The 23760-nt window shown below is 40.6% G+C and overlaps 1 protein-coding gene across 5 annotated transcripts; it reads left to right on the top strand.

Moving 5' to 3' along the window:
• The first annotated feature begins 610 nt into the window (after positions 1–610).
• LOC101160452 (uncharacterized) lies at positions 611–16784 on the top strand. Of its 5 annotated transcripts, none has more exons than XM_011491015.4 (3): positions 643–926; positions 14665–14969; positions 15820–16784. In XM_011491015.4, exons 1-3 carry the CDS (start codon positions 752–754, stop codon positions 15976–15978), a joined length of 639 nt encoding a protein of 212 aa, XP_011489317.1. In that variant the 5' UTR covers positions 643–751; the 3' UTR covers positions 15979–16784. The 5 variants fall into 5 exon arrangements, with proteins under 5 accessions (XP_011489316.1, XP_011489317.1, XP_020569673.1 ...); XM_020714014.3 differs by having other exon boundaries at positions 14665–14981; positions 15918–16784; XM_078942142.1 differs by having other exon boundaries at positions 14665–14981.
• Positions 16785–23760: the final 6976 nt, after the last annotated feature.

Below are 23760 nucleotides of genomic sequence, written 5' to 3'. Positions count from 1 at the left end.
TGGCCCGTAGTCCCCAAGATTAAAGAAATGCAATTCAAAATTATAAACAATTATATTATCCAGCGGCAGAAACGTTTAGGGGTAGATTTGGCCTTGAGGTCGATCCGTGTATTTTCTATCTTACAGGCCCAGAAACATCAGACAGCTATTTTTGTCATGTCCAGTGATCCAAAGCTTCTGGCAAGATTTTCACAACTGGCTTAGTCAGAAAATTAACCTACAATTCACAGAAGACGATGTTTTGCTTTATAACAGTATGTTGTCAAATTGGGAAAATATCATATTCTTTTTAAAAAATGGAAAAAAGAACGGTCGAATTTCCTGTTCTTTACAAATGAAGTCAGACTGTATGTATACTATATATAATGTATTTAGAACTCTAATCCTGTTATTGATGACAATTGGAAGTCTGCTGCAGAATGGTTACTGATAGGGTCCAGATTGTTGATTGCCTTTAAATTTAATTTCTGCTGAAAGATTTCTATATTTTTATATGTTTTTGTGGAGAGCGGTGCCTTGCATCCTTGTGTGGTTGTGTCTACGAGACTTTGTAATGATTATATTTCAATAAAAATATAAAAAACGAGAGATCGGAGTCACCCGGAAGTTTACAGACCGCCTCAGCCAATGGCTGCTTTCCTTGACCGGAGCAATGCATCACGGGAGTGTAAACAGAACGGTATTAGCAGCGTTAGCTTCTCTGCAGAGGACGGCGGAGTTCGATGTGAACATCTGAGCAGCTGCAGTGAAAATGTCTTCAGTTCAGTCTCTCCGAGAGTTTATCGGTGAGCGGTTAACCGCCGCTGCGGAAGAAATCTTCACTCACGTGGAGCAAACCATCTGTAAGCTGGAGGGGGAGCTCAGCCGGCAGCGCAGACTGCTGGATGTTATGATCATGAAGCCACATGTTCAGCAGAAACCCACAGGTATCTTCACTCCAGCTACATTAACAGCACAAAATTTAAAATGTGATCGTCTAAATGTAACAAAAACTATGATTTCAGTTGGGGAAATCGGCATAATTGATAGGGATATTAAAAACAGGTTTATTTATTAGAACTCAGATAACTATTCAATCTCTGTATGTAAATATGTGGCCTTACTTGAGAAAAAGTCAATGGAATAGAATCTTTTGATTAACCTATAAGTATTTTATTACAATTAGAGTCAAACAAGTTATTTTTAAAACTATACATAGATATTGTCCAGTAAAGTATTATTCTGTTTGAGGGCTTCTGTCAAGGAGATGGAGTCGAGAAAATGTCTTTTTGAGGATTCCCTGTTTTAGTCTCTATCTGTTAGATTGATCTATAAACTAATGTCACACATATGTTTAGGGAAAATATTATGTTACTTAAGTACAAGATATTATTTACCTTAATCGCTCAATTTTCCTTTCCTGTAAAACATATTTAAGAAACATAATCGTCATTTTGGCATAATTTGAAGAGAAAACAGTCAGGAAAAGTCCGCTTACTAAAGAATTTTAAAGAAATAGTTTTGGCCTTTTAAAAAAAATACATATAGTAAGAAAATAATTAACGATGAGACAAATTGAAGTTTTGAATGTATTACTTTTAATAATAATGTATTACATTAATTATAACATTCTCTTCTATTTAATGTTTGTTTTTGTGTTTTTATTCTGTTATGAGACATCAAACTGTTTTATTTGTATTTGTTTGGGGATAATGTCTTTACATAAATGTCTACTACAGTATATTGTACTGCTCTTTGAATATTGTACTAGAACGTTTCCTTAGCACACATACAAAGTAAAATTTACTGCTATTATTATTGTTTTATTTACAAATTTCCATTATCATATTATAACACTCAGTAGTAATTCAGCTATTGACCTAAATTATAAGCACAGCTGGTTGATCTTCCAGCTAAAACAGGTTAAACAGCTTCTCTTTAGGGTGTTTGGAGCGTTTTCTCAGAGTGCAGGGGCCGAATTCTCAGCGGAAACTAAAAGTTCTACTTCGATCATCTTTTAATATTTGGTCAAAGTGTTCTTAGTGGTCTTTTAATTATGATTATGCTGTTGTTTGCTGAAAAAATCTGAAAACCTGTGTTGTTTTGTAGGACATAGTTTCTGCAGAGTGGCAGGAGGACTGTTGGCACTGAGAAAGCCCGCCCCCACTTCCCTTCCCTTTTACTGAGAGATCGGAGCAGGGAGGCTGAGGCTTGGCTAGCGTATTTTCTACATTAAAAATAAGCTCTTTTTCCAACAGTTTTTTGGTCTGCTCCTGATTCACAACGATTTGAATAAATAAATTCTCAGAAATGCAATTTTAATTATGGCCCGCAGCAGTCATAGACTGCAAGGACCATATTGTAACTGGTACGAGGGTCGAACACTCAAAAAGGTCCAAAACGTCAAAAAAACGCGTCAAAACGCCAAAAAATGGGGTCAAAAGTCGCCCAAAGCACAAAACGACACGACAATTGTGTAACGCAACAAAAATACACACACACACGCACAACACCAACGCACAAACGTCAAAATTGTAGTCGCAAAAATGACGACAAAAACACAAAAAAGCCCCAAAAAGCCCTCAAAAGACGGGTTTAAAGTCAAAAAGACTGGCCCAGCCTATAGTAAAAGACAGGCCGCATTGAAATACATAGGCCACCTGACTGCAAAAACTTCTATATTGTTTCTGCTTCGTTTCATTATTATTATGGCCCGCAGCAGTCATAGACTGCAAGGACCATATTGTAACTGCTACGAGGGTCGAACACTCAAAAAGGTCCAAAACGTCAAAAAAAACGCGTCAAAACGCCAAAAAATGGGGTCAAAAGTCGCCCAAAGCACAAAACGACACGACAATTGTGTAACGCAACAAAAATACACACACACACGCACAACACCAACGCACAAACGTCAAAATTGTAGTCGCAAAAATGACGACAAAAACCCGAAAAAGCCCCAAAAAGCCCTCAAAAGACGGGTTTAAAGCCAAAAAGACATGCCCAGCCTATAGTAAAAAACAGGCCGCATTGAAATACATAGGCCACCTGACTGCAAAAACTTCTATATTGTTTTTCGAATGTTTATTATTATTATGGCCCGCAGCAGTCATAGACTGCAAGGACCATATTGTAACTGGTACGAGGGTCGAACACTCAAAAAGTCCAAAACGTCAAAAAAACGCGTCAAAACGCCAAAAAATGGGGTCAAAAGTCGCCCAAAGCACAAAACAACACGACAATTGTGTAACGCAACAAAAATACACACACACACGCACAACACCAACGCAAAAACGTAAAAATTGTAGTCGCAAAAATGACGACAAAAGCACAAAAAAGCCCTCAAAAGACGGGTTTAAAGCCAAAAAGACATGCCCAGCCTATAGTAAAAGACAGGCCGCATTGAAATACATAGGCCACCTGACTGCAAAAACTTCTATATTGTTTCTGCTTTGTTTCATTATTTATTATGGCCCGCAGCAGTCATAGACTGCAAGGACCATATTGTAACTGCTACGAGGGTCGAACACTCAAAAAGTCCAAAACGTCAAAAAAACGCGTCAAAACGCCAAAAAATGGGGTCAAAAGTCGCCCAAAACACAAAACAACACGACAATTGTGTAACGCAACAAAAATAGACACACACACGCACAACACCAACGCAAAAACGTAAAAATTGTAGTCGCAAAAATGACGACAAAAACACAAAAAAGCCTCAAAAAGCCCTCAAAAGACGGCTTTAAAGCCAAATAGACATGCCCAGCCTATAGTAAAAGACAGGCCGCATTGAAATACATAGGCCACCTGACTGCAAAAACTTCTATATTGTTTCTGCTTTGTTTCATTATTATTATTATTATGGCCCGCAGCAGTCATAGACTGCAAGGACCATATTGTAACTGGTACGAGGGTCGAACACTCAAAAAGTCCAAAACGTCAAAAAAACGCGTCAAAACGCCAAAAAATGGGGTTAAAAGTCGCCCAAAGCACAAAACGACACGACAATTGTGTAACACAACAAAAATACACACACACACGCACAACACCAACGCACAAACGTCAAAATTGTAGTCGCAAAAATGACGACAAAAAACCAAAAAAGCCCCAAAAGGCCCTCAAAGAACGGGTTTAAAGCCAAAAAGACATGCCCAGCCTATAGTAAAAGACAGGCCGCATTGAAATACATAGGCCACCTGACTGCAAAAACTTCTATATTGTTTCTGCTTCGTTTCATTATGGCCCGCAGCAGTCATAGACTGCAAGGACCATATTGTAACTGGTACGAGGGTCGAACACTCAAAAAGTCCAAAACGTCAAAAAAACGCGTCAAAACGCCAAAAAATGGGGTTAAAAGTCGCCCAAAGCACAAAACGACACGACAATTGTGTAACACAACAAAAATACACACACACACGCACAACACCAACGCACAAACGTCAAAATTGTAGTCGCAAAAATGACGACAAAAAACCAAAAAAGCCCCAAAAGGCCCTCAAAGAACGGGTTTAAAGCCAAAAAGACATGCCCAGCCTATAGTAAAAGACAGGCCGCATTGAAATACATAGGCCACCTGACTGCAAAAACTTCTATATTGTTTCTGCTTCGTTTCATTATTATTATTATTATTATGGCCCGCAGCAGTCATAGACTGCAAGGACCATATTGTAACTGGTACGAGGGTCGAACACTCAAAAAGTCCAAAACGTCAAAAAAACGCGTCAAAACGCCAAAAAATGGGGTCAAAAGTCGCCCAAAGCACAAAACGACACGACAATTGTGTAACACAACAAAAATACACACACACACGCACAACACCAACGCACAAACGTCAAAATTGTAGTCGCAAAAATGACGACAAAAAACCAAAAAAGCCCAAAAAAGCCCTCAAAGAACGGGTTTAAAGCCAAAAAGACATGCCCAGCCTATAGTAAAAGACAGGCCGCATTGAAATACATAGGCCACCTGACTGCAAAAACTTCTATATTGTTTCTGCTTCGTTTCATTATTATTATTATTATGGCCCGCAGCAGTCATAGACTGCAAGGACCATATTGTAACTGGTACGAGGGTCGAACACTCAAAAAGACCAAAACGTCGAAAAAACGCGTCAAAACGCCAAAAAATGGAGTCAAAAGTCGCCCAAAGCACACAACGACACGACAATTGTGTAACGGAACAAAAATAAACACACACACGCACAACACCCCCGCACAAACGACAAAATTGTAGTCGCAAAAATGACGACAAAAACACAAAAAAGCCCCAAAAAGCCCTCAAAAGACGGGTTTAAAGCCAAAAAGACATGCCCAGCCTATAGTAAAAGACAGGCCGCATTGAAATACATAGGCCACCTGACTGCAAAAACTTCTATATTGTTTCTGCTTCGTTTCATTATTATGGCCGCCATCTTGAATTCTCTATAAAAAACGCCTTTACCCCTGGATTCAATCGTAAACTTGTCGTTGGAATTTTCCGCGATCGTCTCGAAACTTTTTGGGCATCAACGGCAAGCTAGTGTGAAAAAAATGTTGCAATTAGAAGTTGTAGATTTTGAACGGCGTCCGCGTGGCGAGCTCGCAAATTCGCGCACTGCTATTCCTCATACCTTATTATGGCCCGCAGCAGCAGTCACTGACTGCAAGGACCATATTGTTTTCGCAGTTGGAACGACGACTTCGCCGCCTTTCAGCGAGAATTTGACCCCCGCCGCATGCTCGAAAAGTCACCAAAACGTGCACACACTTGGGATAAATTGCAAATGAATTTTCCACAAAGTCAACGTCACCCCTCCGAAGACGATGACATCACGGCCATCGATCCCGTCAAAAAAATGAATGGGCCGAAAATCGCGTATGGGGCCGAACAAAATGTACTTCAAAATACAGCCGCGAAACCAAGACACACGTGTCGGGGATATCCCAAAGATGTTCTGAAATCATTATGGGACGGCCACACGACCTAAGGCTTGGCGGCCATTTTGTGGCGAACTCTGAGAATTGGCGATTTTCGTGTTTTCCCACAATATGGGGAAAAGACACTTTTGTTTGAACGATTTTCACGCAATTGCACACACTTGCTGCCAGCTCCAGTCTACAAACACCCCAGAAGTGTCGTTGACCTTTGACCTTGGGAAAAGGCCGCCATCTGGAATTTTCTCAAAAAAGCACCTTTAGCACCAGATACAAACGAAAACTCGTCGTTGGAATTTTCATCAATCGTCGCGTAACTTTTCGGGCACCAACGGCCAGCTACTCTGGACAAAATGTTGGAATTAGAAGTTGTAGATTTTGAACGGCGTGCGCGTGGCGAGCTAGCAACTGTTGCCATCTTTGCTAGCTCGCACATTTTTCATCGGAATGTCGTGAAGAGGAAATATGCAATTCCTTGGCCCGCGCTGAACAAAACGATGCTACGCACGACAAGATCGATAAAGGAATGTGGGCGTGGTAAGCAAAAAACCGTCGCAAAAAAATGTGCCGACTCGGCAAAAACGAAAAAATTCGGAACTTTTTTTTTGAGAATCGACTAACGAAACCAATATACCCTTGTCCGCGATATCCAAAGGACATTTTGAAATCATTACGGGATGGTGACACGACCTACGGTTTGGCGGCCATTTTGTGCCAAAATCTGCCATTTTGCGTTTTTCGCGTTTTTACACAATATGGAAAAATGAACTTTTTTTCGAGCGATTTTCACGAAATTTGACTCACATGTTGCTAGAGCCAGTCCACAACTACCTCTGGAGTTTCGTCCACCTTTGACCTCGGGAAAAGGCCGCCATCTTGAATTCTCTATAAAAAACGCCTTTACCCCTGGATTCAATCGTAAACTTGTCGTTGGAATTTTCCGCGATCGTCTCGAAACTTTTTGGGCATCAACGGCAAGCTAGTGTGAAAAAAATGTTGCAATTAGAAGTTGTAGATTTTGAACGGCGTCCGCGTGGCGAGCTCGCAAATTCGCGCACTGCTATTCCTCATACCTTATTATGGCCCGCAGCAGCAGTCACTGACTGCAAGGACCATATTGTTTTCGCAGTTGGAACGACGACTTCGCCGCCTTTCAGCGAGAATTTGACCCCCGCCGCATGCTCGAAAAGTCACCAAAACGTGCACACACTTGGGATAAATTGCAAATGAATTTTCCACAAAGTCAACGTCACCCCTCCGAAGACGATGACATCACGGCCATCGATCCCGTCAAAAAAATGAATGGGCCGAAAATCGCGTATGGGGCCGAACAAAATGTACTTCAAAATACAGCCGCGAAACCAAGACACACGTGTCGGGGATATCCCAAAGATGTTCTGAAATCATTATGGGACGGCCAATCTGCCATTTTGAGTTTTTCACGATTTTACACATTATGGAAAAATGAACTTTTTTTCGAGCGATTTTCACGAAATTTGACTCGCATGTCCCTAGCCTAAGTCTACAATCACCTTTGGAGTTTCGTCGACCTTTGACCTCGGGAAAAGGTCGCCATCTTGAATTTTATATAAAAAACACCTTTACCACCTGATTCAAACGTAAACTTGTCGTTGGAATTTTTATCGATCGTCTCGAAACTTTTTGGGCATCAACGGCAAGCTACTGTGAAAAAAATGTTGCAATTAGAAGTTGTAGATTTTGAAAACGTCCGCGTGGCGAGCTCGCAAAGTCGCGCACTGTTATAACTACCATGCATTTCAATACAATACAGTGATAATTGAATGCATGCATTCATACCTGAAACAGATTACATTGAAAAACACTGGATATGGACATATAAGGAATGTGGGCGTGGTTAGCATAAAACCACGACAAAAAGTTTACTTTTACCGATTTGTCCGAAACTGACGTCAATCTGTTCGTCCTCCCGAGGGGACCAAAACATAAAATTGTTGCTATGGAGATAAAATCAACAGAAAAGCCGCCATTTTGGAAAAAGTGGGTTTTTTAGCAACTTATGACATATAACTCTCACCAATGGAGGAATGTGTTTTTCTGAATCAGTTGATGATGCTGATCGCTATGCTAGCACTTTTAGCTATGTTAGCATAACTAGCATAGTTAGCATAATTACCATTTTAGGTAATGTGTTTTTCTGAGTCAGTTGATGATGCTGATCGCAATGCTAGCAATTTTAGCCACATTAGCATAGCTAGCATTATTAGAATTTTAAGTAATGTTTTTCTGAGAGAGTTGATGATGCTGATCGCAATGCTAGCACTTTTAGCCACATTAGCATAACTACCATAGTTAGCATAATTAGCAAATGCAGTTTTGACTAGCCCTTAATCTGTGGGCGGTGAGGGCGGTGAGGGCGGTGAAGGCGGCGTTGGTGCGTAGAGTTCGGCGTGGAAGTCGGGTTGCGTCTGCGGGCCATACAACGCCGCTTGCGGCTTTAATTATTCTTCTTCTTTCTTTCTTCCACTTTGAGCCAAAATTTGACCCCCACCACATACCCGAAAACTCACCAAAATTGGCACACACCTAGGATAAATTGAAAATGAATTTTCGGCAAAGAAAACGTCACCCCCCCCACGATGATGACATCACGGCGAGCAATCCCGTCAAAAAAATGAATGGGCCGAAAATCGCTTATGGGGCCAAAAAAAAATATTTCAAAATACAGTTACGAAACCAAAACAGGCGTGTTGGAGATATCCCAAAGAAGTTATGAAATTATTATGGGATGGCCACACGACCTGCGGCTTGGCGGCCATTTTGTGGCGAACTCAGAGAAATGGCGATTTTCGTGTTTTTTGACAATATGGGAAAATGACACTTTTGTTTAAGCGATTGTCACGAAATTGCACACACATGCCAAGACCCTGATTCTACAATAACCAAAGAAGTTTCGTTGACCTTTGACCTTGGGAAGGGGCGGCCATGTTGAATTTTCTTAAAAAAGCACCTTTAGTAACGTATACAAACAAAAACTCGTCCTAGGGATTTTTATCGATCTTTTTGAAACTTCTCGGGCATCAATGGCAAGCTACTGTGGACAAAATGTTGGAATTAGAAGTTGTAGAATTTGAAACGCGTGCGCGTGGCGAATTCGCAACCGTCGCCATTTTAGCTAGCTCGCACATATTTTATCGGAATAGCCTGAAACTGAAATATGCGATACCCTGGCCCACACTGAACAAAACGATGTCACATACGACAAAATCGATAAAGGAATGTGGCCGTGGTAAACAGAAAACCGTCGCAAAAAAAAGTGCTGACTCGGCAAAAAAATTTTTTTTCGGATTTTATTTTTAAGAATCGGCTAACGAAACCCAGATAACTTTGTCGGGTATATCCAAAGAAAGTTTTGGAATCATTACGTGATGGCGACACGACCTACGGTTTGGCGGCCATTTTGTGCCAAAATATGCCATTTTGCGTTTTTCGCGTTTTTACACGATATGGAAAAATGAACTTTTTTTCGAGCGATTTTCACGAAATTTGACGCACATGTCCTTAGCGTAAGTCTACAATCACCTCTGGAGTTTCGTCGACCTTTGACCTCGGGAAAAGGCGGCCATCTTGAATTTTCTATAAAAAACACCTTAACCACCAGATTCAAACGTAAACTTGTCGTTGGAATTTTCTTCGATCGTCTCAAAACTTTTTGGGCATCAATGGCAAGCTACTGTGTAAAAAATGTTGGAATTAGAAGTTGTAGATTTTGAACGGCGTGCGCGTGGCAAGCTAGCAAAGTGGCGCAGTGTTATAACTCCCATGCATTTCAATACAATACAGTGACAATTGAATGCATGCATTAATGCCTGAAACAGAATACATTGAAAAACACTGGATATGGACATATAAGGAATGTGGGCGTGGTTAGCATAAAACCCCTGTTGCTAAGGACGACAAAAAGTTTACTTTTACCGATTTGTCCGAAACTGACGTCAATCTGTTCGTCCTCCGGAGGGGACAAAAACATAAAATGGTTGCTATGGAGATAAATTCAACAGAAAAGCCGTTTTACTGAGTGGTTTGATGGTGCTGATCGCTATGCTAGCACTTTTAGCTATGTTAGCATAGCTAGCATAGTTAGCATGATTAGCATTGTAGGTAATGTGTTTTTCTGAGTCAGTTAATGATGCTGATCACTATGCTAGCAATTTTAGCCACATTAGCATAGCTAGCATAGTTAGCATAATTAGCATTTTAGGTAATGTGTTTTTCTGAGTCAGTTGATGATGCTGATCACTATGCTAGCAATTTTAGCCACATTAGCATAGTTAGCATAGTTAGCATAATTAGCATTTTAGGTAATGTGTTTTTCTGAGTCAGTTGATGATGCTGATCGCTATGCTAGCACTTTTAGCCACATTAGCATAGCTAGCATAGTTAGCATAATTAGCATTTTAGGTAATGTGTTTTTCTGAGTCAGTTGATGATGCGGATCGCTATGCTAGCACTTTTAGCCACATTAGCATAGTTAGCATTGTTAGCATAATTTGCAAATCCAGCCTTGACTAGCTTTTAATTTGCAGGGCTGTGAGGGCGGTGAGGTCAGCGGTGGTGCGTAGAGTTGGGCGTGGAAGGCGGGTTGCGTCTGCGGGCCATACAACGCCGCTTGCGGCTTTAATTATTATTACGTTTCTTCTTTCTTACTGCGTCTTTGAGCTCAAATTTGACCCCCGCCACATACTCGAAAACTCACCAAAATTGGCACACACCTAGGATAAATTCAAAATGAATTTTCGGCGAAGTGAACGCCCCCCCCCCCCAAACCCGATGACCTCACAGTCGGCAAAACCGTAAAAAAAATGAATGGGGCCGAAATCTCAAATGGAGCCGATTTTTTTTTTTTCAAGATACAGTTACGAAACCTAAACAGGCTTGTTGGAGATATCCCAAAGAAGTTATGAAATCATTATGGGATGGCCACACGACCTACGGCTTGGCGGCCATTTTGTGGCGAACTCAGAGAAATGGCGATTTTCGTGTTTTTTGACAATATGGGAAATGACACTTTTGTTTAAGCGATTTTCACGAAATTGCACACACATGCCAAAACCATGATTCTACAATAACTAAAGAAGTTTCGTTGACCTTTGACCTTGGCAAGAGGCGGCCATCTTGAATTTTCATAAAAAAGCACCTTTAGTAACGGATACAAACGAAAACTCGTCCTAGGGATTTTTAGCGATCTTTTTGAAACTTCTCGGGCATCAATGGCAAGCTTCTGTGGACAAATGTTGGAATTAGAAGTTGTAGAATTTGAAACACGTGCGCGTGGCGAATTCGCAACCGTCGCCATTTTAGCTAGCTCGCACATATTTTATCGGAATAGCCTGAAACTGAAATATGCGATACCCTGGCCCACACTGAACAAAACAATGTCACATACGACAAAATCGATAAAGGAATGTGGCCGTGGTAAACAAAAAACTATCGCAAAAAAAAGTGCTGACTCGGCAAAAAAAGATTTTTTCGGATTTTATTTTTAAGAAACAGCTAACGAAACCCAGATAACTTTGTCGGGTATATCCAAAGAAAGTTTTGAAATCATTACGTGATGGCAACACGACCTACGATTTGGCGGCCATTTTTTGCCGAAATCTGCCATTTTGAGTTTTTCGCGTTTTTACACAATATGGAAAAATAAACTTTTTTTCGAGCGATTTTCACGAAATTTGACGCGCATGTCCCTAGCGTAAGTCTACAATCACCTCTGGAGTTTCGTCGACCTTTGACCTCGGGAAAAGGCGGCCATCTTGAATTTTTTATAAAAAACACCTTTACCACCAGATTCAAACGTAAACTTGTCGTTGGAATTTTCATCGATTGGGTCGAAACTTTTTGGGCATCAATGGCAAGCTACTGTGGAAAAAATGTTGGAATTAGAAGTTGTAGATTTTGAACGGCGTGCGCGTGGCGAGCTAGCAAAGTGGCGCACTGTTATAACTCCCATGCATTTCAATACAATACAGTGAAAATTGAATGCATGCATTAATGCCTCAAACAGAATACATTGAAAAACACTGGATATGGACATATAAGGAATGTGGGCGTGGTTAGCATAAAACCACTGTTGCTAAGGACAACAAAACGTTTACTTTTACCGATTTGTCCGAAACTGACGTCAATCTGTTCGTCCTCCAGAGGGGACCAAAACATAAAATGGTTGCTATGGAGATAAAATCAACAGAAAAGCCGCCATTTTGGAAAAAGTGGGTTTTTGATCAACTTATGACATGTAGCTCTCGCCAATGGAGGAATGTTTTTTTCTGAGTCAGTTGATGATGCTAATCGCTATGCTAGCACTTTTAGCTATGTTAGCATAACTAGCATAGTTAGCATAATTAGCATTTCAGGTATTGTGTTTTTCTGAGTCAGTTGATGATGCTGATCGCTATGCTAGCAATTTTAGCGACATTAGCATAGCTAGCATAGTTAGCATAATTAGCATTTTAGGTAATGGGTTTTTCTGAATCAGTTGATGATGCTGATCGCTATGCTAGTACTTTTAGCCACATTAGCATAGCTAGCATAGTTAGCATAATTAGCATTTTAGGTAATGGGTTTTTCTGAGTCAGTTGATGATGCTGATCGCTATGCTAGTACTTTTAGCCACATTAGCATAGCAAGCATAGTTAGCATAATTAGCATTTTAGGTAATGTGTTTTTCTGAGTTAGTTGATGATGCTGATCGCAATGCTAGCACTTTTAGCCACATTAGCATAGTTAGCATTGTTAGCATAATTAGCAAATCCAGCCTTGACTAGCTTTTAATTTGCGGGCTGTGAGGGCGGTGAGGTCAGCGGTGGTGCGTAGAGTTGGGCGTGGAAGGCGGGTTGCGTCTGCGGGCCATACAACGCCGCTTGCGGCTTTAATTTTAATTTCCAATTTCTATGTCTCCTATTATTAGAAAAATACCACAAGAACAGGGATTTTAATTTTAATTTCCAATTTCTATGTCTCCTATTATTAGAAAAATACCACAAGAACAACGATAAAAAAATCTAAACAAAATCACAACTTCCATTGGAGTGGGTCTTTATTTTTTTTATTTTTTTCGTATACTTTATTTATCCTTCAATGGGGAAATTCTTCTCCGCATTTGACCCTTCCCCTGGGGGAGTGGTGAGCTGCAACTGAACTGCGCTCGGGAGGCAGTAGCTTTAGTAGCGCAGTAGCGTTACGGCTACTGCCTTAGGCAGGACCCTCACTGAGTGATGTTAACTGCTCGTCATTGATATGGTAATTGCCCCCAGTACCATTGTTTCTTCCCCTCCGGGAATCGAACCCTGGATTCCTGCATGGTAGCCGCTCACCTTACCAACCGAGCTACTCAGCCGCTAACTGAGTAGCTAACTTACAAACTGACAATCAGATCTGAGTTAAATGACAAACGTGATGATGACTTGATGAAGCTCACCAGTCTGGACCATAGAAAGATGCTCCTCCTTCTATTGGTAAAGGAAAGGGTGCTTCATAGTTTCTGGATGTGCAGCCTGTTGAAGCTTGTTCATGGGTCAGAACTCTGCCCCCTGGTGGTGTAGTTCATAAATGATGTGAATTGTATTGTCAGTGTGACATCCACCCAACCATTTTCTGACCCTGCTATTGCCCCTTCCGGGTCACGTCAGGTCGTCAGAGCCCGCCTCGGCTCCTGTTGGGCAGAGATTGGGTATAGCCTGGACAGGTTGCCAGTCTGCTGCTGGACCACATGATCATATATTCACTTTCACACCCAGGGGGAATGTAGAACCACCAATCAACCAAGCGTGTTTTTGGACCTCCGGAATCCCTGGGGAAAACCCACACATGCACTGGGAGAACATGCAATCTCCACACAGAAAGGTCCCAGCTGGGATTGGAACCAGGGCCTTCTCGCTGTGAGGGCTAACCACTGCCCCGCCGTGCAGCTTGTACAATACGCAGATCGCAAAATAACAACATAGACAGCGATAAATGGTTACCTGAAATGTTTACATACATGCATAGACAGAGAGACTGTTTTTTTAATAAACCCAAACACACAAAAAAACACAACTGTTTCTCTGTTTATGCATGTGTGTAAACATTTCTAGATTTTGAATAAACCCAAACACTTCCAACAGACTGGCCACCTGTCCAGGATGTCCCCAGCCTTCCCCCACAAGTGGCTGGGATAGGCTCCGGCAGCCCTGTGACCCCCCAAAAGGGACAAAACGGATTTGAAGATGAATGAAAATGAATAATCCCAAACACAAACTACCTACATTGTTCTGATTTGTTGTCCACATTAGTTTTGGTCAGTACCAGCAGAAAGCTAGATGATTGTTCTTTGTGTTTCCCCGTCTAATTCATGTTGACTTCTCTTTAAATAAAAGTGCTGCAGTGAAATGGAGAGGATGTGTTAGTTCTTTTGCTATTTGATCATGTATCACAAGTCATACCCTTATCGCAATATTGATCACTAATATTGCAAGTTTTCCTCAGATGGTGCAGCTCTAATGTGGCCTGGAAGCTGCATTATTTTAAGGACTAATCTGTGTTGTGTTAAATGTTGCGTCAGGTCACTAGGTTTCTGCGGCTTTTGGGGCATTTGTTCAAATTAAAGGCTTCAATCCTGAAATTTCTGAAGAATTTACAGAGAAACCGACGTATTTATTGCTAACATAGATCGTGTTTTCTCTAATGTTGTCTTTTCTTCTGCACTTTTTAAAATATTTTTTTGACAAATTATAAAACAATAATGATGTTTTTTTTCCTGCAGTTCTCCCTCAGAGTGATCTGAGGAACCAGGACTGGAAGTTCAGCGGGAAGCAGGAGGAATCAGACGCTCGTCAGATCAAAGAGCAAGAGGAGGAGATCTGCATCCGCCAGGACGAAGATCCGCTTGGTCTGAAGCAGGAGGCTGATATCTTGATGGTGACTCTGCTTGAGGAAAATGAGTTCAGCAGAGAAGAAGATCTTAACAATCAGCAGCTCCAGACTCAGAGCTTTAATGATGGTCAGGATGAAGAAGAAGCAGCATCGTCATCAACTGCAGAGCCACGGATCATAAATGACAGAAATCATGTGAGAAAAACAGTAAGGATACATTCCTGCAAAGTGTGTAGGAAAAGTTACACGGCTGCGCACAGCTTGAAGTGTCACATGAGAGTCCACACTGGAGAACGGCCTTATTCCTGTAAAGAATGCTGCAAAAGTTTCAGTCAAAGTTCTCACCTCACCACCCACATGATCACCCACACAGGGGCAAAGATGTTCTCCTGCAGGCTCTGCGGTAAAAGGTTTAGTCAAAGTCATCACCTGGGGTCTCACATGAGAACCCACAGCGGTGAGAAGCCCTTTTCCTGCGAGGAATGTGGTCAGACTTTCAGCCAAAGGTCGCACCTCACAGGTCACATGACCACCCACATGGGAGAGAAGCTGTTCTTTTGTGAGTTCTGCAGTAAAGGTTTCAGTCGAAGCACTCATCTGAGCAGTCACCGGGTGATTCACACGGGGTCGAGGCCGTTCTCCTGCTCGGAATGTGATAAGAGCTTCACTCAGAGTTCCAACCTCACCCGCCACATGAAGACCCACAGCAGAGGGGGGGCTCTGCCAGGAAGTTAGCTCTGAACTCGACTGAATGGCGCCTTACGAAAATAAGACACTTCCTGTTATCGTCTCGGCTGACGGCTTTCAGTTCAGCTTCATTTAGGAAACAACAGCATGTAACCATGGCAACACTAAAACAACATCAGAAGAGGATACAAAACACACACACACATTTCAAGGAAAGGAAGAAAATAGATATATTTTTTTAAATCTTCACATTTTGTTTTAGGTCTGGAGAGAAACAGAAAGTCTGTCAATAGTGGGGTCTCTGAAGCTGTTTTTTTATCTGTGGCAGTTGTAATGAAGCGGTTTTGCCCCTCCACAGGTGTGTCCAGGTGGTGCATGGCGTTTGAAGGCTCTTCGTGCACATAACACCCACAATCCTTTACCGTTTTCACCACTTTCCTGTCATCTGCTCTGCAGCTGGAAGACCAGACATAGGACAGGATGCTGCGTCTGGGCAGGAGGGGCGGCGGGGGGCTGACCTCCAGCTGTGTAGTACAGACGGCGTACTGGGAAATCAGAGCTGCTCCCGACGTGTCTGAAGTAGCCGCTGTCATCCATGATTTCATGTTCCAGGTTGCACCTCTGACAGAACTAAAGCTTCATTTGACAGAAAGAGATTCATCGAAACCAACTTTGCTTTTCAATAAGTTTTATTGCAAGATTTTAGTAATTTCTTAAAGAAGGTTCTGCCACTTTAACTCACTAAAGACGTGACATCTGTTTTAAGAAAGCAAACACTATGACAGATGTGAATAATGAAGGTGTCACTAAAGTGTAGATCACTGAAGTGATCCTCTGTAGTCGAAGCAGTCTGGGATGGCGTGGAGGTCTCCACTGATTGGTTCAGAGAAGCTCAGAAAGTGAAGCCTCAAGTGCTTCATGGATGTAGGATGTGTGGGAAACGTCAGCCCAGCGTGACTGAAGCCTGGGTCAGAGCTCCCTGGGGGTTCGTCCCAGGAAGATGTTTTCTGTCTGACTAATCAAAGACAAAACCTATTTCAGTTTTAGTGATAGTGGTTGATTTGTCTAAAATTCCAGTAACTTGGTAAAAAAAATCTTCAAAAATGATGATCTCTTTCAATGATGTGTGATGTTCATGATGTGTCAACATAAACCCTCCCCCCGTGGGGTTCTTCCCCAATTTCAGCAACAAACGTTCCCTTTTACATTAAGGGTGTTGATAAATTGCACGTGCACAGTGATGGATGCTTCTGCTGGCTGGTCCCACCCTTTGATGTTTTTTTGGTCAGAAATAAATCTGTAAAGTGAACTACACAAAATAAATGGTGTGTCTTTATGAAAGCACTCTGTGGTCTCCAAAGTAGAAAACAAAGCATGGAATCAATTTGTAACTTTAAGAAAAACAATGGAATAAAAAAGAAATGTACACACACAAAGTATAAAAGTGAAGACTAAATATAGAAATTAGTTTAATTGGAAATTAATTCCACATTTATGAAAATACAGCTGTGCTTCCCACTAGCAATAAATGAAGGGTGGGATTATTTGTAAGCAGTAATTCCAACCTCCATCTAAAGGTGGCAGTAGCTTTAAAAACATTTCGTTTGTCAAAGAGAACTTTTTTGTTTTTATTTGTTTTTTAAGAAATTCTAAAGATTACACAGATTTCCACATGAAAAGAGGCAAAAGATGAAAGAATAATAAAGATGAAAAAATAAAATAAAATTAGAAATGTAATCTAATACAAGTGTCATAACAGTTTTCTTGCATTTTTGTATTTCATAAACTTGATTGTTTGTGATTTAAAATATAAACAGATCTTTTTATGTATTAAATAATGGTTTGCTTTTTAAGAATCTGCTCTTGTGAATGAAACATTTCCCGAGTATTAATAAAGTATTAAATGCCAAATCAAATAATTTATCACCAGAAATCACTCCAAATAATATGATGTGATTTTGTAATTGAATGAGAATACTTTGAAAACTTTGAACAGCACCAACAAAAAATCCTCCCAAAAACTATGAATATATATATACATTCAAAAAACAACTGTTTCTATATTGATCTATCAATAAGAACAATTTTTTTCTCAAAAACCAATACAGAGTTGACAGTGAAAGGGGGAGAGGAGGGGGAGTACAGGCGGCTTGTGGAGGACTTTGTGGCCTGGAACAGGAAGAATCAGCTACAACTGAATGTACAGAGGACCAAAGAAATGCTTCTGGACTTCAGAAGAAAGGTTCCAACACCTCAGCCCATACACATTCAGGGTGACAGCGTGGAGATGGTACAGTCCTACAAGTACCTGGAGGTCATGTTGAATAACAAGCTGGACTGGACTACCAAATATAGACCACATTTACAAGAAGAGGTAGTCCAGGCTGTTCTTCCTTTGTAGGCTGCGCTCATTTAACATCTGCTCCAAACTGCTGCATGTTTTATCAGTCTGTGGTAGGAAGTGCCCTCCTCTATGCAGCACCATTTCCCGGCTGAACAAATGAATCCATAAGGCTAGGCAAGTTGACAGTTGGGCAGTATCAGACATGTTCTTGCTTTTTATCTGGGCACACGATGTCGCAAACTTTGTTCATGCACTTTTTGACAAACTCTCCCTCCTTAACCCTTGTGCTATCTTAGATGACCCCACCCTTACATTGACGTGTTCTCCCTACCATGACAAAGGTGGATAAAGGTGGAAAGATTTCATGTAATCCATGGACACCAGTGAAGATCACAAATCATTGAAGAAAAAAGGTTCTGCGCACTGTCTATTGGGTCTAGATGACCCAGCTCCCAATGTTAAAGTGCCTAGGATACCACAAGGGTTAAAGGGCCGGGCTAATTTTTCTATCTCTGCTAGCACAATGAAACTGATAGCACAAGGGTTAAAGCAGCTTTACTTTGTGATTATGCTTTCATGAACACAGTCTGACGGCAAACCCGAATTCTTTTCATCTCCTCCACCTTTTGCAGCTTCTGCTTTACGTCCAGATCTTTGTACTTTTCATAATGTTTTGTTTCATACAGTGACTTCTTATGTTTTATTCTTTCATTACAGCCACGTTAACTCTGGACACAAGACAAACAGGTCTGTCCTTCATGATCGTGAACTAATAATCTGCCTCCTAGCTGTCTTGAAAGCTCCTGTTGTCCATCTTTCGTTTTACCATTTTTGTGGAGGGTTAAATTAATTTGTCAGATGTGACTGGAGCATGGCTGTCAATGACTGTCAACAGAAAAAAAGGAGCGCCTGCCGGTTTCGACTTCGCACCCACATACTAGCAAAGCATTGTGGGATTTGTAGTATTAGTGGTACAGTATATACCGTGGACCAGCTTTAATGCTCATTTGATGTGATCTTTGATGTGAGCCAGTTATAATTACATTGCGGGCCAAATTTGGCCTGTGGGCCTGAGTTTGACACGTGAGCTACATCCTCACAAGGTTGCCGGAGCCTATCCCTATAATGTAGGGGGAACGTGGGGTACACCCTGAACAGGTCGCCTGGCTGTTTTAGGGTACACACACTCACACATGCACTCCTAGGGACACTTCAGAACAAGGCTGGGCAAACTACGTCCCGGGGGCCGTTTAAACTATTTAATCTGGCCCGCCAAACTAGAATAATTTATATTGATAATCCTCATTAATGTTTCATTTTCCATGTAAATGCAGTGTCTCCCCATAGATGGTGCATAACAAATACATTAACCTTTGTTTAGGGGGCACAAAACTATTCTGCATTTATGTGGTGTTGAAAAATGTGTTGGTTTTTGAGTCAGACAGGGATTTTTCCGATCATTCGAACACCACATGAACACAGCATTTTTCTAAATATGCGTGTTTCTCTGAGGGGACATCAACTAATTGGTACAACTGGCAATAAAACAAAAAAACTCCAAAAATGTTCTGTTTTGAAATACATATATTAATGTGCATTCAAAGTTAAACTATGTTTTTGTTCTGATTCCATATTATTTCTTTTTTTCTATTTTTTGTGGATTACCAAAACACTCAATCTATCTTCTCCTGGTCTGGCCTTTTTTATTTTTTATTTTGGAACACTTGTGGCCCACGAGTCAAAAATGTTATCCACCCCTGCTTTAGATCAATTAACCCACAAATCATGTTCTGGACTGTGAGAAAAAGCCGGAGTGCCCGGAGAAAGCCCATGCATGCATGGGAAGAACATGCAAATATCTGTAATATTCAATGATGATAAAATTATCTCTCTGTTCTTGAGGATGTTCTTTATACAGGGCCTTGTCATGCTTTGTTTATCCTGCATTATCTTAATATGTCACCACAGACTAGAAATAGTTGGTGGCCTGAAATCTTTGCTGATTTGGGAATTATCACGTTATGTATTAAGTTGTTGCAGTTTCACAAAAAAGCAGATTTAGCTCCGTAGATCTGCCATGACCTGATTTCTCTCCCAAATCTTGTTATAAAACAACAGTTTTGTTCATACTCTTACATATTTTCTCAGTGGCATTACACAGCTTTTTGAGGACATTGTCAGTTCCTGCATTCAACATTGTTCATGCTCTTTTCCCACTAAAGGCTCCATGAATATTACTAAAGGACACCTTTTGGATTTGGGGTTGACTGTATTAAAGTTTCTCCTAACAAAGTCCTTGTATGTTCTGCTCACATTACAGGTGGTTACAGCACATCTAAACAGGTTCTTTTCAAATTCTAAATTTAACTGAGAAATCAATTAGAAAAGGATGTAAATTGGAAAAAAGGCTTCACTTCTGAACTATACCCGTATCTTGTAGACACCAATTTTCTAAGCACAGTGCACATTTGTGTTTTTTTTTTCCACCATTTTTTTTTGTCTTCTGAGACATTGAGAGCTTTTTTGCTTCGTCTCAATGAAAGTGAGTATTTTTAATTCAAGTCGTTCTCAAAAAACATTTTTAACTCTTGATATTCAGTTTTATTATTTCTTTGTCATAATTTATTTTTTAGAGTCTAATCCTTAGTTTCCCAACTTCACAAGTTAGGTTAGTGCATTCTTGCATGAAATTAGATAAACTAAACACTTTATTCTAGTTTATCAATATGAAACATTAATGAAGTTAAAATGTGAACAGATAACAGCATAATATCTCAACAACACTGCATCAGTATTTTCTGAATGATTCGTGACACATTGCCAATTGTAATGAGTTTTTAGTGATTTAATGTCAGGCTGTCATGTCCTACTTGTCTCATTGTCACAGTCTATCATGTTTGAGCTGGTTTCTGCATTGCGTTCATTTACATCACCAGGTCCATTTATCCTAAAATGCAAATTATACAAACCTGAGGAAGTGTCAGGTGTGTAGAATTTGCTGCCCCCCATATGTTCCTGAATTGGACACAATCCTGAAAATACCAAATGTTACAGTTTCTCAAATGGCCACTAGAGGCTGGTGGCAATAGGGAGCAATTTTGAATTAACACTAATGTTACAGTTTTTCTCCATTGGTTTGGCTCATTTCTTGAAACAGAAATTACATTCTCAAAACAACATGGACAAACCTCCAAACCATCAGAATGGCATTTGTCATTGGTTTCATCAAATTTCAAATGTTTTAGTACATGTTTTAATGTCTCAGTACATCTTAGCAAGTGATTAAGTACAGGTAGCCTTCATTTAGCACAATTTCCAAGTGAATAGATCTTGTTGATCTAAACTGATTGTTGATTCTCAGTCTAATGGTTGTTCGCTCCAAAATGAGTCAGCATCATTTCATTTTGTAAGTCATCAGATGCACAATAGTCTGTTCAATTGTTAAAATTAGTCAAGAACATAATACATGAATATGATATATGAATCCCTTGGAACATTTGATACATTTATTACAGCAATTGACAGTCAGGTGAAACTAGAACTTGACTAACGAAGGAGGATGTCCCAGGCCAGCGAGGGGGCAATATAACTATGTGTGCTGCCATATCTGAGAATGGTGTGGCCACTCACATCCCCAGTCTTGGCCCATACAATACACAGAAGCTCCTCGTCTTCTTGGACTGCCTTCATTTTGATTTGATCCCTGAAACTGAGATAGGTCTCTTAGGGCATCACCTACCACTATATGTTATTGTATAAGACAATGTGAATTTCCAGGGTGGCCTGCTCATCAGGGCCTGGTTCACTAGTCATCCAAGGAGTGTCATAGTGTTCCTACCACCTTACTCTCCTTTCCTCAATCCTATTGAGGAGTTCTTTTCCGCTTGGAGGTGGAGAGTGTATGATCATCGGGCTCAAGATCAGAAGTCCCTGCTCCATGGAATGGATGCTGCGTGTGAGGATGTTACAGAAGATCAGTGTAGGGGATGGTTGCCACATGCACGCCGTTTCTTCCCTCGTTGCATCACAAGGGAGAATATATGCTGTGATGTGGACGAGAATCTGTGGCCAGACAAACAGCAGCGTGTGGATGGCCAGCAGGGTGAGGACGATGGCCAGGAGAGGGAGGGTGAGGACAGTGACCAGTGAAGAACTGTTAGTTGTGAAACTCAAGCATCATATACAGCACTGTAGGCTGCACATCATTTTCATTGTTTTTTGTTTGTGTTTGAATTATAAAGTATTTTATGCTGTATACATTTTCTTTTTACTCTGATGTATGAAAGTTACTTTATGTGTGTGAATGATAATGGTTACAATTTCCTTGCCAGTATGAGCCTATGAGGTTACTCTTACCCTAAAATCATTTTTTTTTTCAGTTTTGTACAAAATTGTATTCTGTTAGCTATACAAAAACAGTACAGTAACCATTGTCAATAAATGTCTGAGCTAAGACTGAAAGGTGGACATGAGGGATATTTCAATGGTCCTCTGCTATAGTGACAAAACATCTAATCATTTTGACTTGCAGTGCCTACACAATGCGAAAGGGCCAAAGTATTTTGGAGGCACTGACTGTTTACACTAAATGAGAAGGAAATTTAGTTTTGACACGAGTGAATTGCTTTGGGAGAGATATGGCTTTTGCAGGTGAACCATGGTGTGCCAAACCCTCCACATTATTTTGACAAAAGCACCATGAGTGTTGAGAACGTCCGGTCTGATCAAGAAATGAGCCAAAGCAATTGAGAAGGATCTTTGCCATTTTGGTGGCACTGACTCTTTACATGGGAAAGGAATTTAGTTTTGAAGCATGAGTGAACAGTTTTGGGAGATATATTAGATTTTGCAAGTTAGCTATTGTGTTGTGCTAAACTGTAAGACTGTTCTGCCAAATGATCTTAGAGTTTTGAGAATGTAATTTCTGTTTCAAGACAGGAACCAAACCAATGGAGAATAACTGTAAAATGTTTAAATTTACACCAGACATAAATATATAGTGATTAATACAAACACATTATACGCATACAGTACAGTCAGAACCAGAAGGAAAGCTGGAACACAGTTTAGTCTACCCTCCAGTATAGATCTTTTTCACACTTCCGCATTTTTCGACCGGAAATACGTCAATGACGTGTAAAACAACTTCCTGTTAGCATAGCGGCACATATGAAGAATGGCAGAGTGGAAGAGTTGCAGTTTCTGTTGTGTTCCAGGCTGTTCGTCTTCCAACCAAAAACAACCCGGCCTTTAATTTCATTATTTTCCTATGGATCCAAACCTGAAACCCAAATGGATATAGGCGATCCGAAGAGAGGAAGGGCATAGTTTAATGTAAACACAGGTGGCACCCTCTGCTGCCGGCACTTCGCTCCGGATTGTGGTGCGGCTGCGTCGTTCGTCGGCTGAAGAGTGGTGTCGTCCCGAGCCTTTTCCCTTGGAAATACTTTACTGCTCCTTTGAGAAGGGAGTCAGTATATGACAGAACCTCAAACGTCAGGCTATGCAGCTATGCTGTGAAGATAGCAACATGATGGTGGCTAAGCTAAGGCAGTAAATGGATCACGACTACGTGACACGCCCACCTGCAGGTAAGGTTGTTCATAATGTGTTAACGTTAGTCAACTATGTGTACCGTTATTGGATAAATGCATTTGTACCTGAACAAATGAATGTTTAGAATAAAAGCTGTTCATGCTCTCACCTATTTTAATTACATGTATTTAACTAATTTAGAGTATTTTGTCATTTTTTATTTTCCTTAAAAATAAATGAAACGGTTTTGTAATTAAATACTTAACATACTTTTCAAATCATGATTACTGTGTTGTGGTGAAATGTAGCAAATGTTTTAATACTGATTTTTAATTTCGTTATCTTCACAGGTGCTCTGTATGAGGCTTTGGATTACATCCATGACTTACTTACTGACATTGGATCTAAGGTCATCATTCC

This window comes from Oryzias latipes, chromosome 23, assembly GCF_053564925.1.
Source record: "Oryzias latipes strain Hd-rR chromosome 23, Olatipes_Hd-rR_3.1".
In the NCBI taxonomy this organism is placed as follows: Eukaryota; Metazoa; Chordata; class Actinopteri; order Beloniformes; family Adrianichthyidae; genus Oryzias; species Oryzias latipes.
The sequence above is the reverse complement of the archived record's forward strand: the minus strand, read 5'-3'. Positions and strand labels throughout refer to the sequence as shown.

Bases quoted from the DNA above. Each gene is read 5' to 3' on its own strand.
- LOC101160452 (XM_011491014.4), top strand. From the start codon at position 752: ATGTCTTCAGTTCAGTCTCTCCGAGAGTTTATCGGTGAGCGGTTAACC. The intron at 927-14,664 runs GTATCTTCACTC...TTTTTCCTGCAG, and splicing joins TGTTCAGCAGAAACCCACAG to TTCTCCCTCAGAGTGATCTG.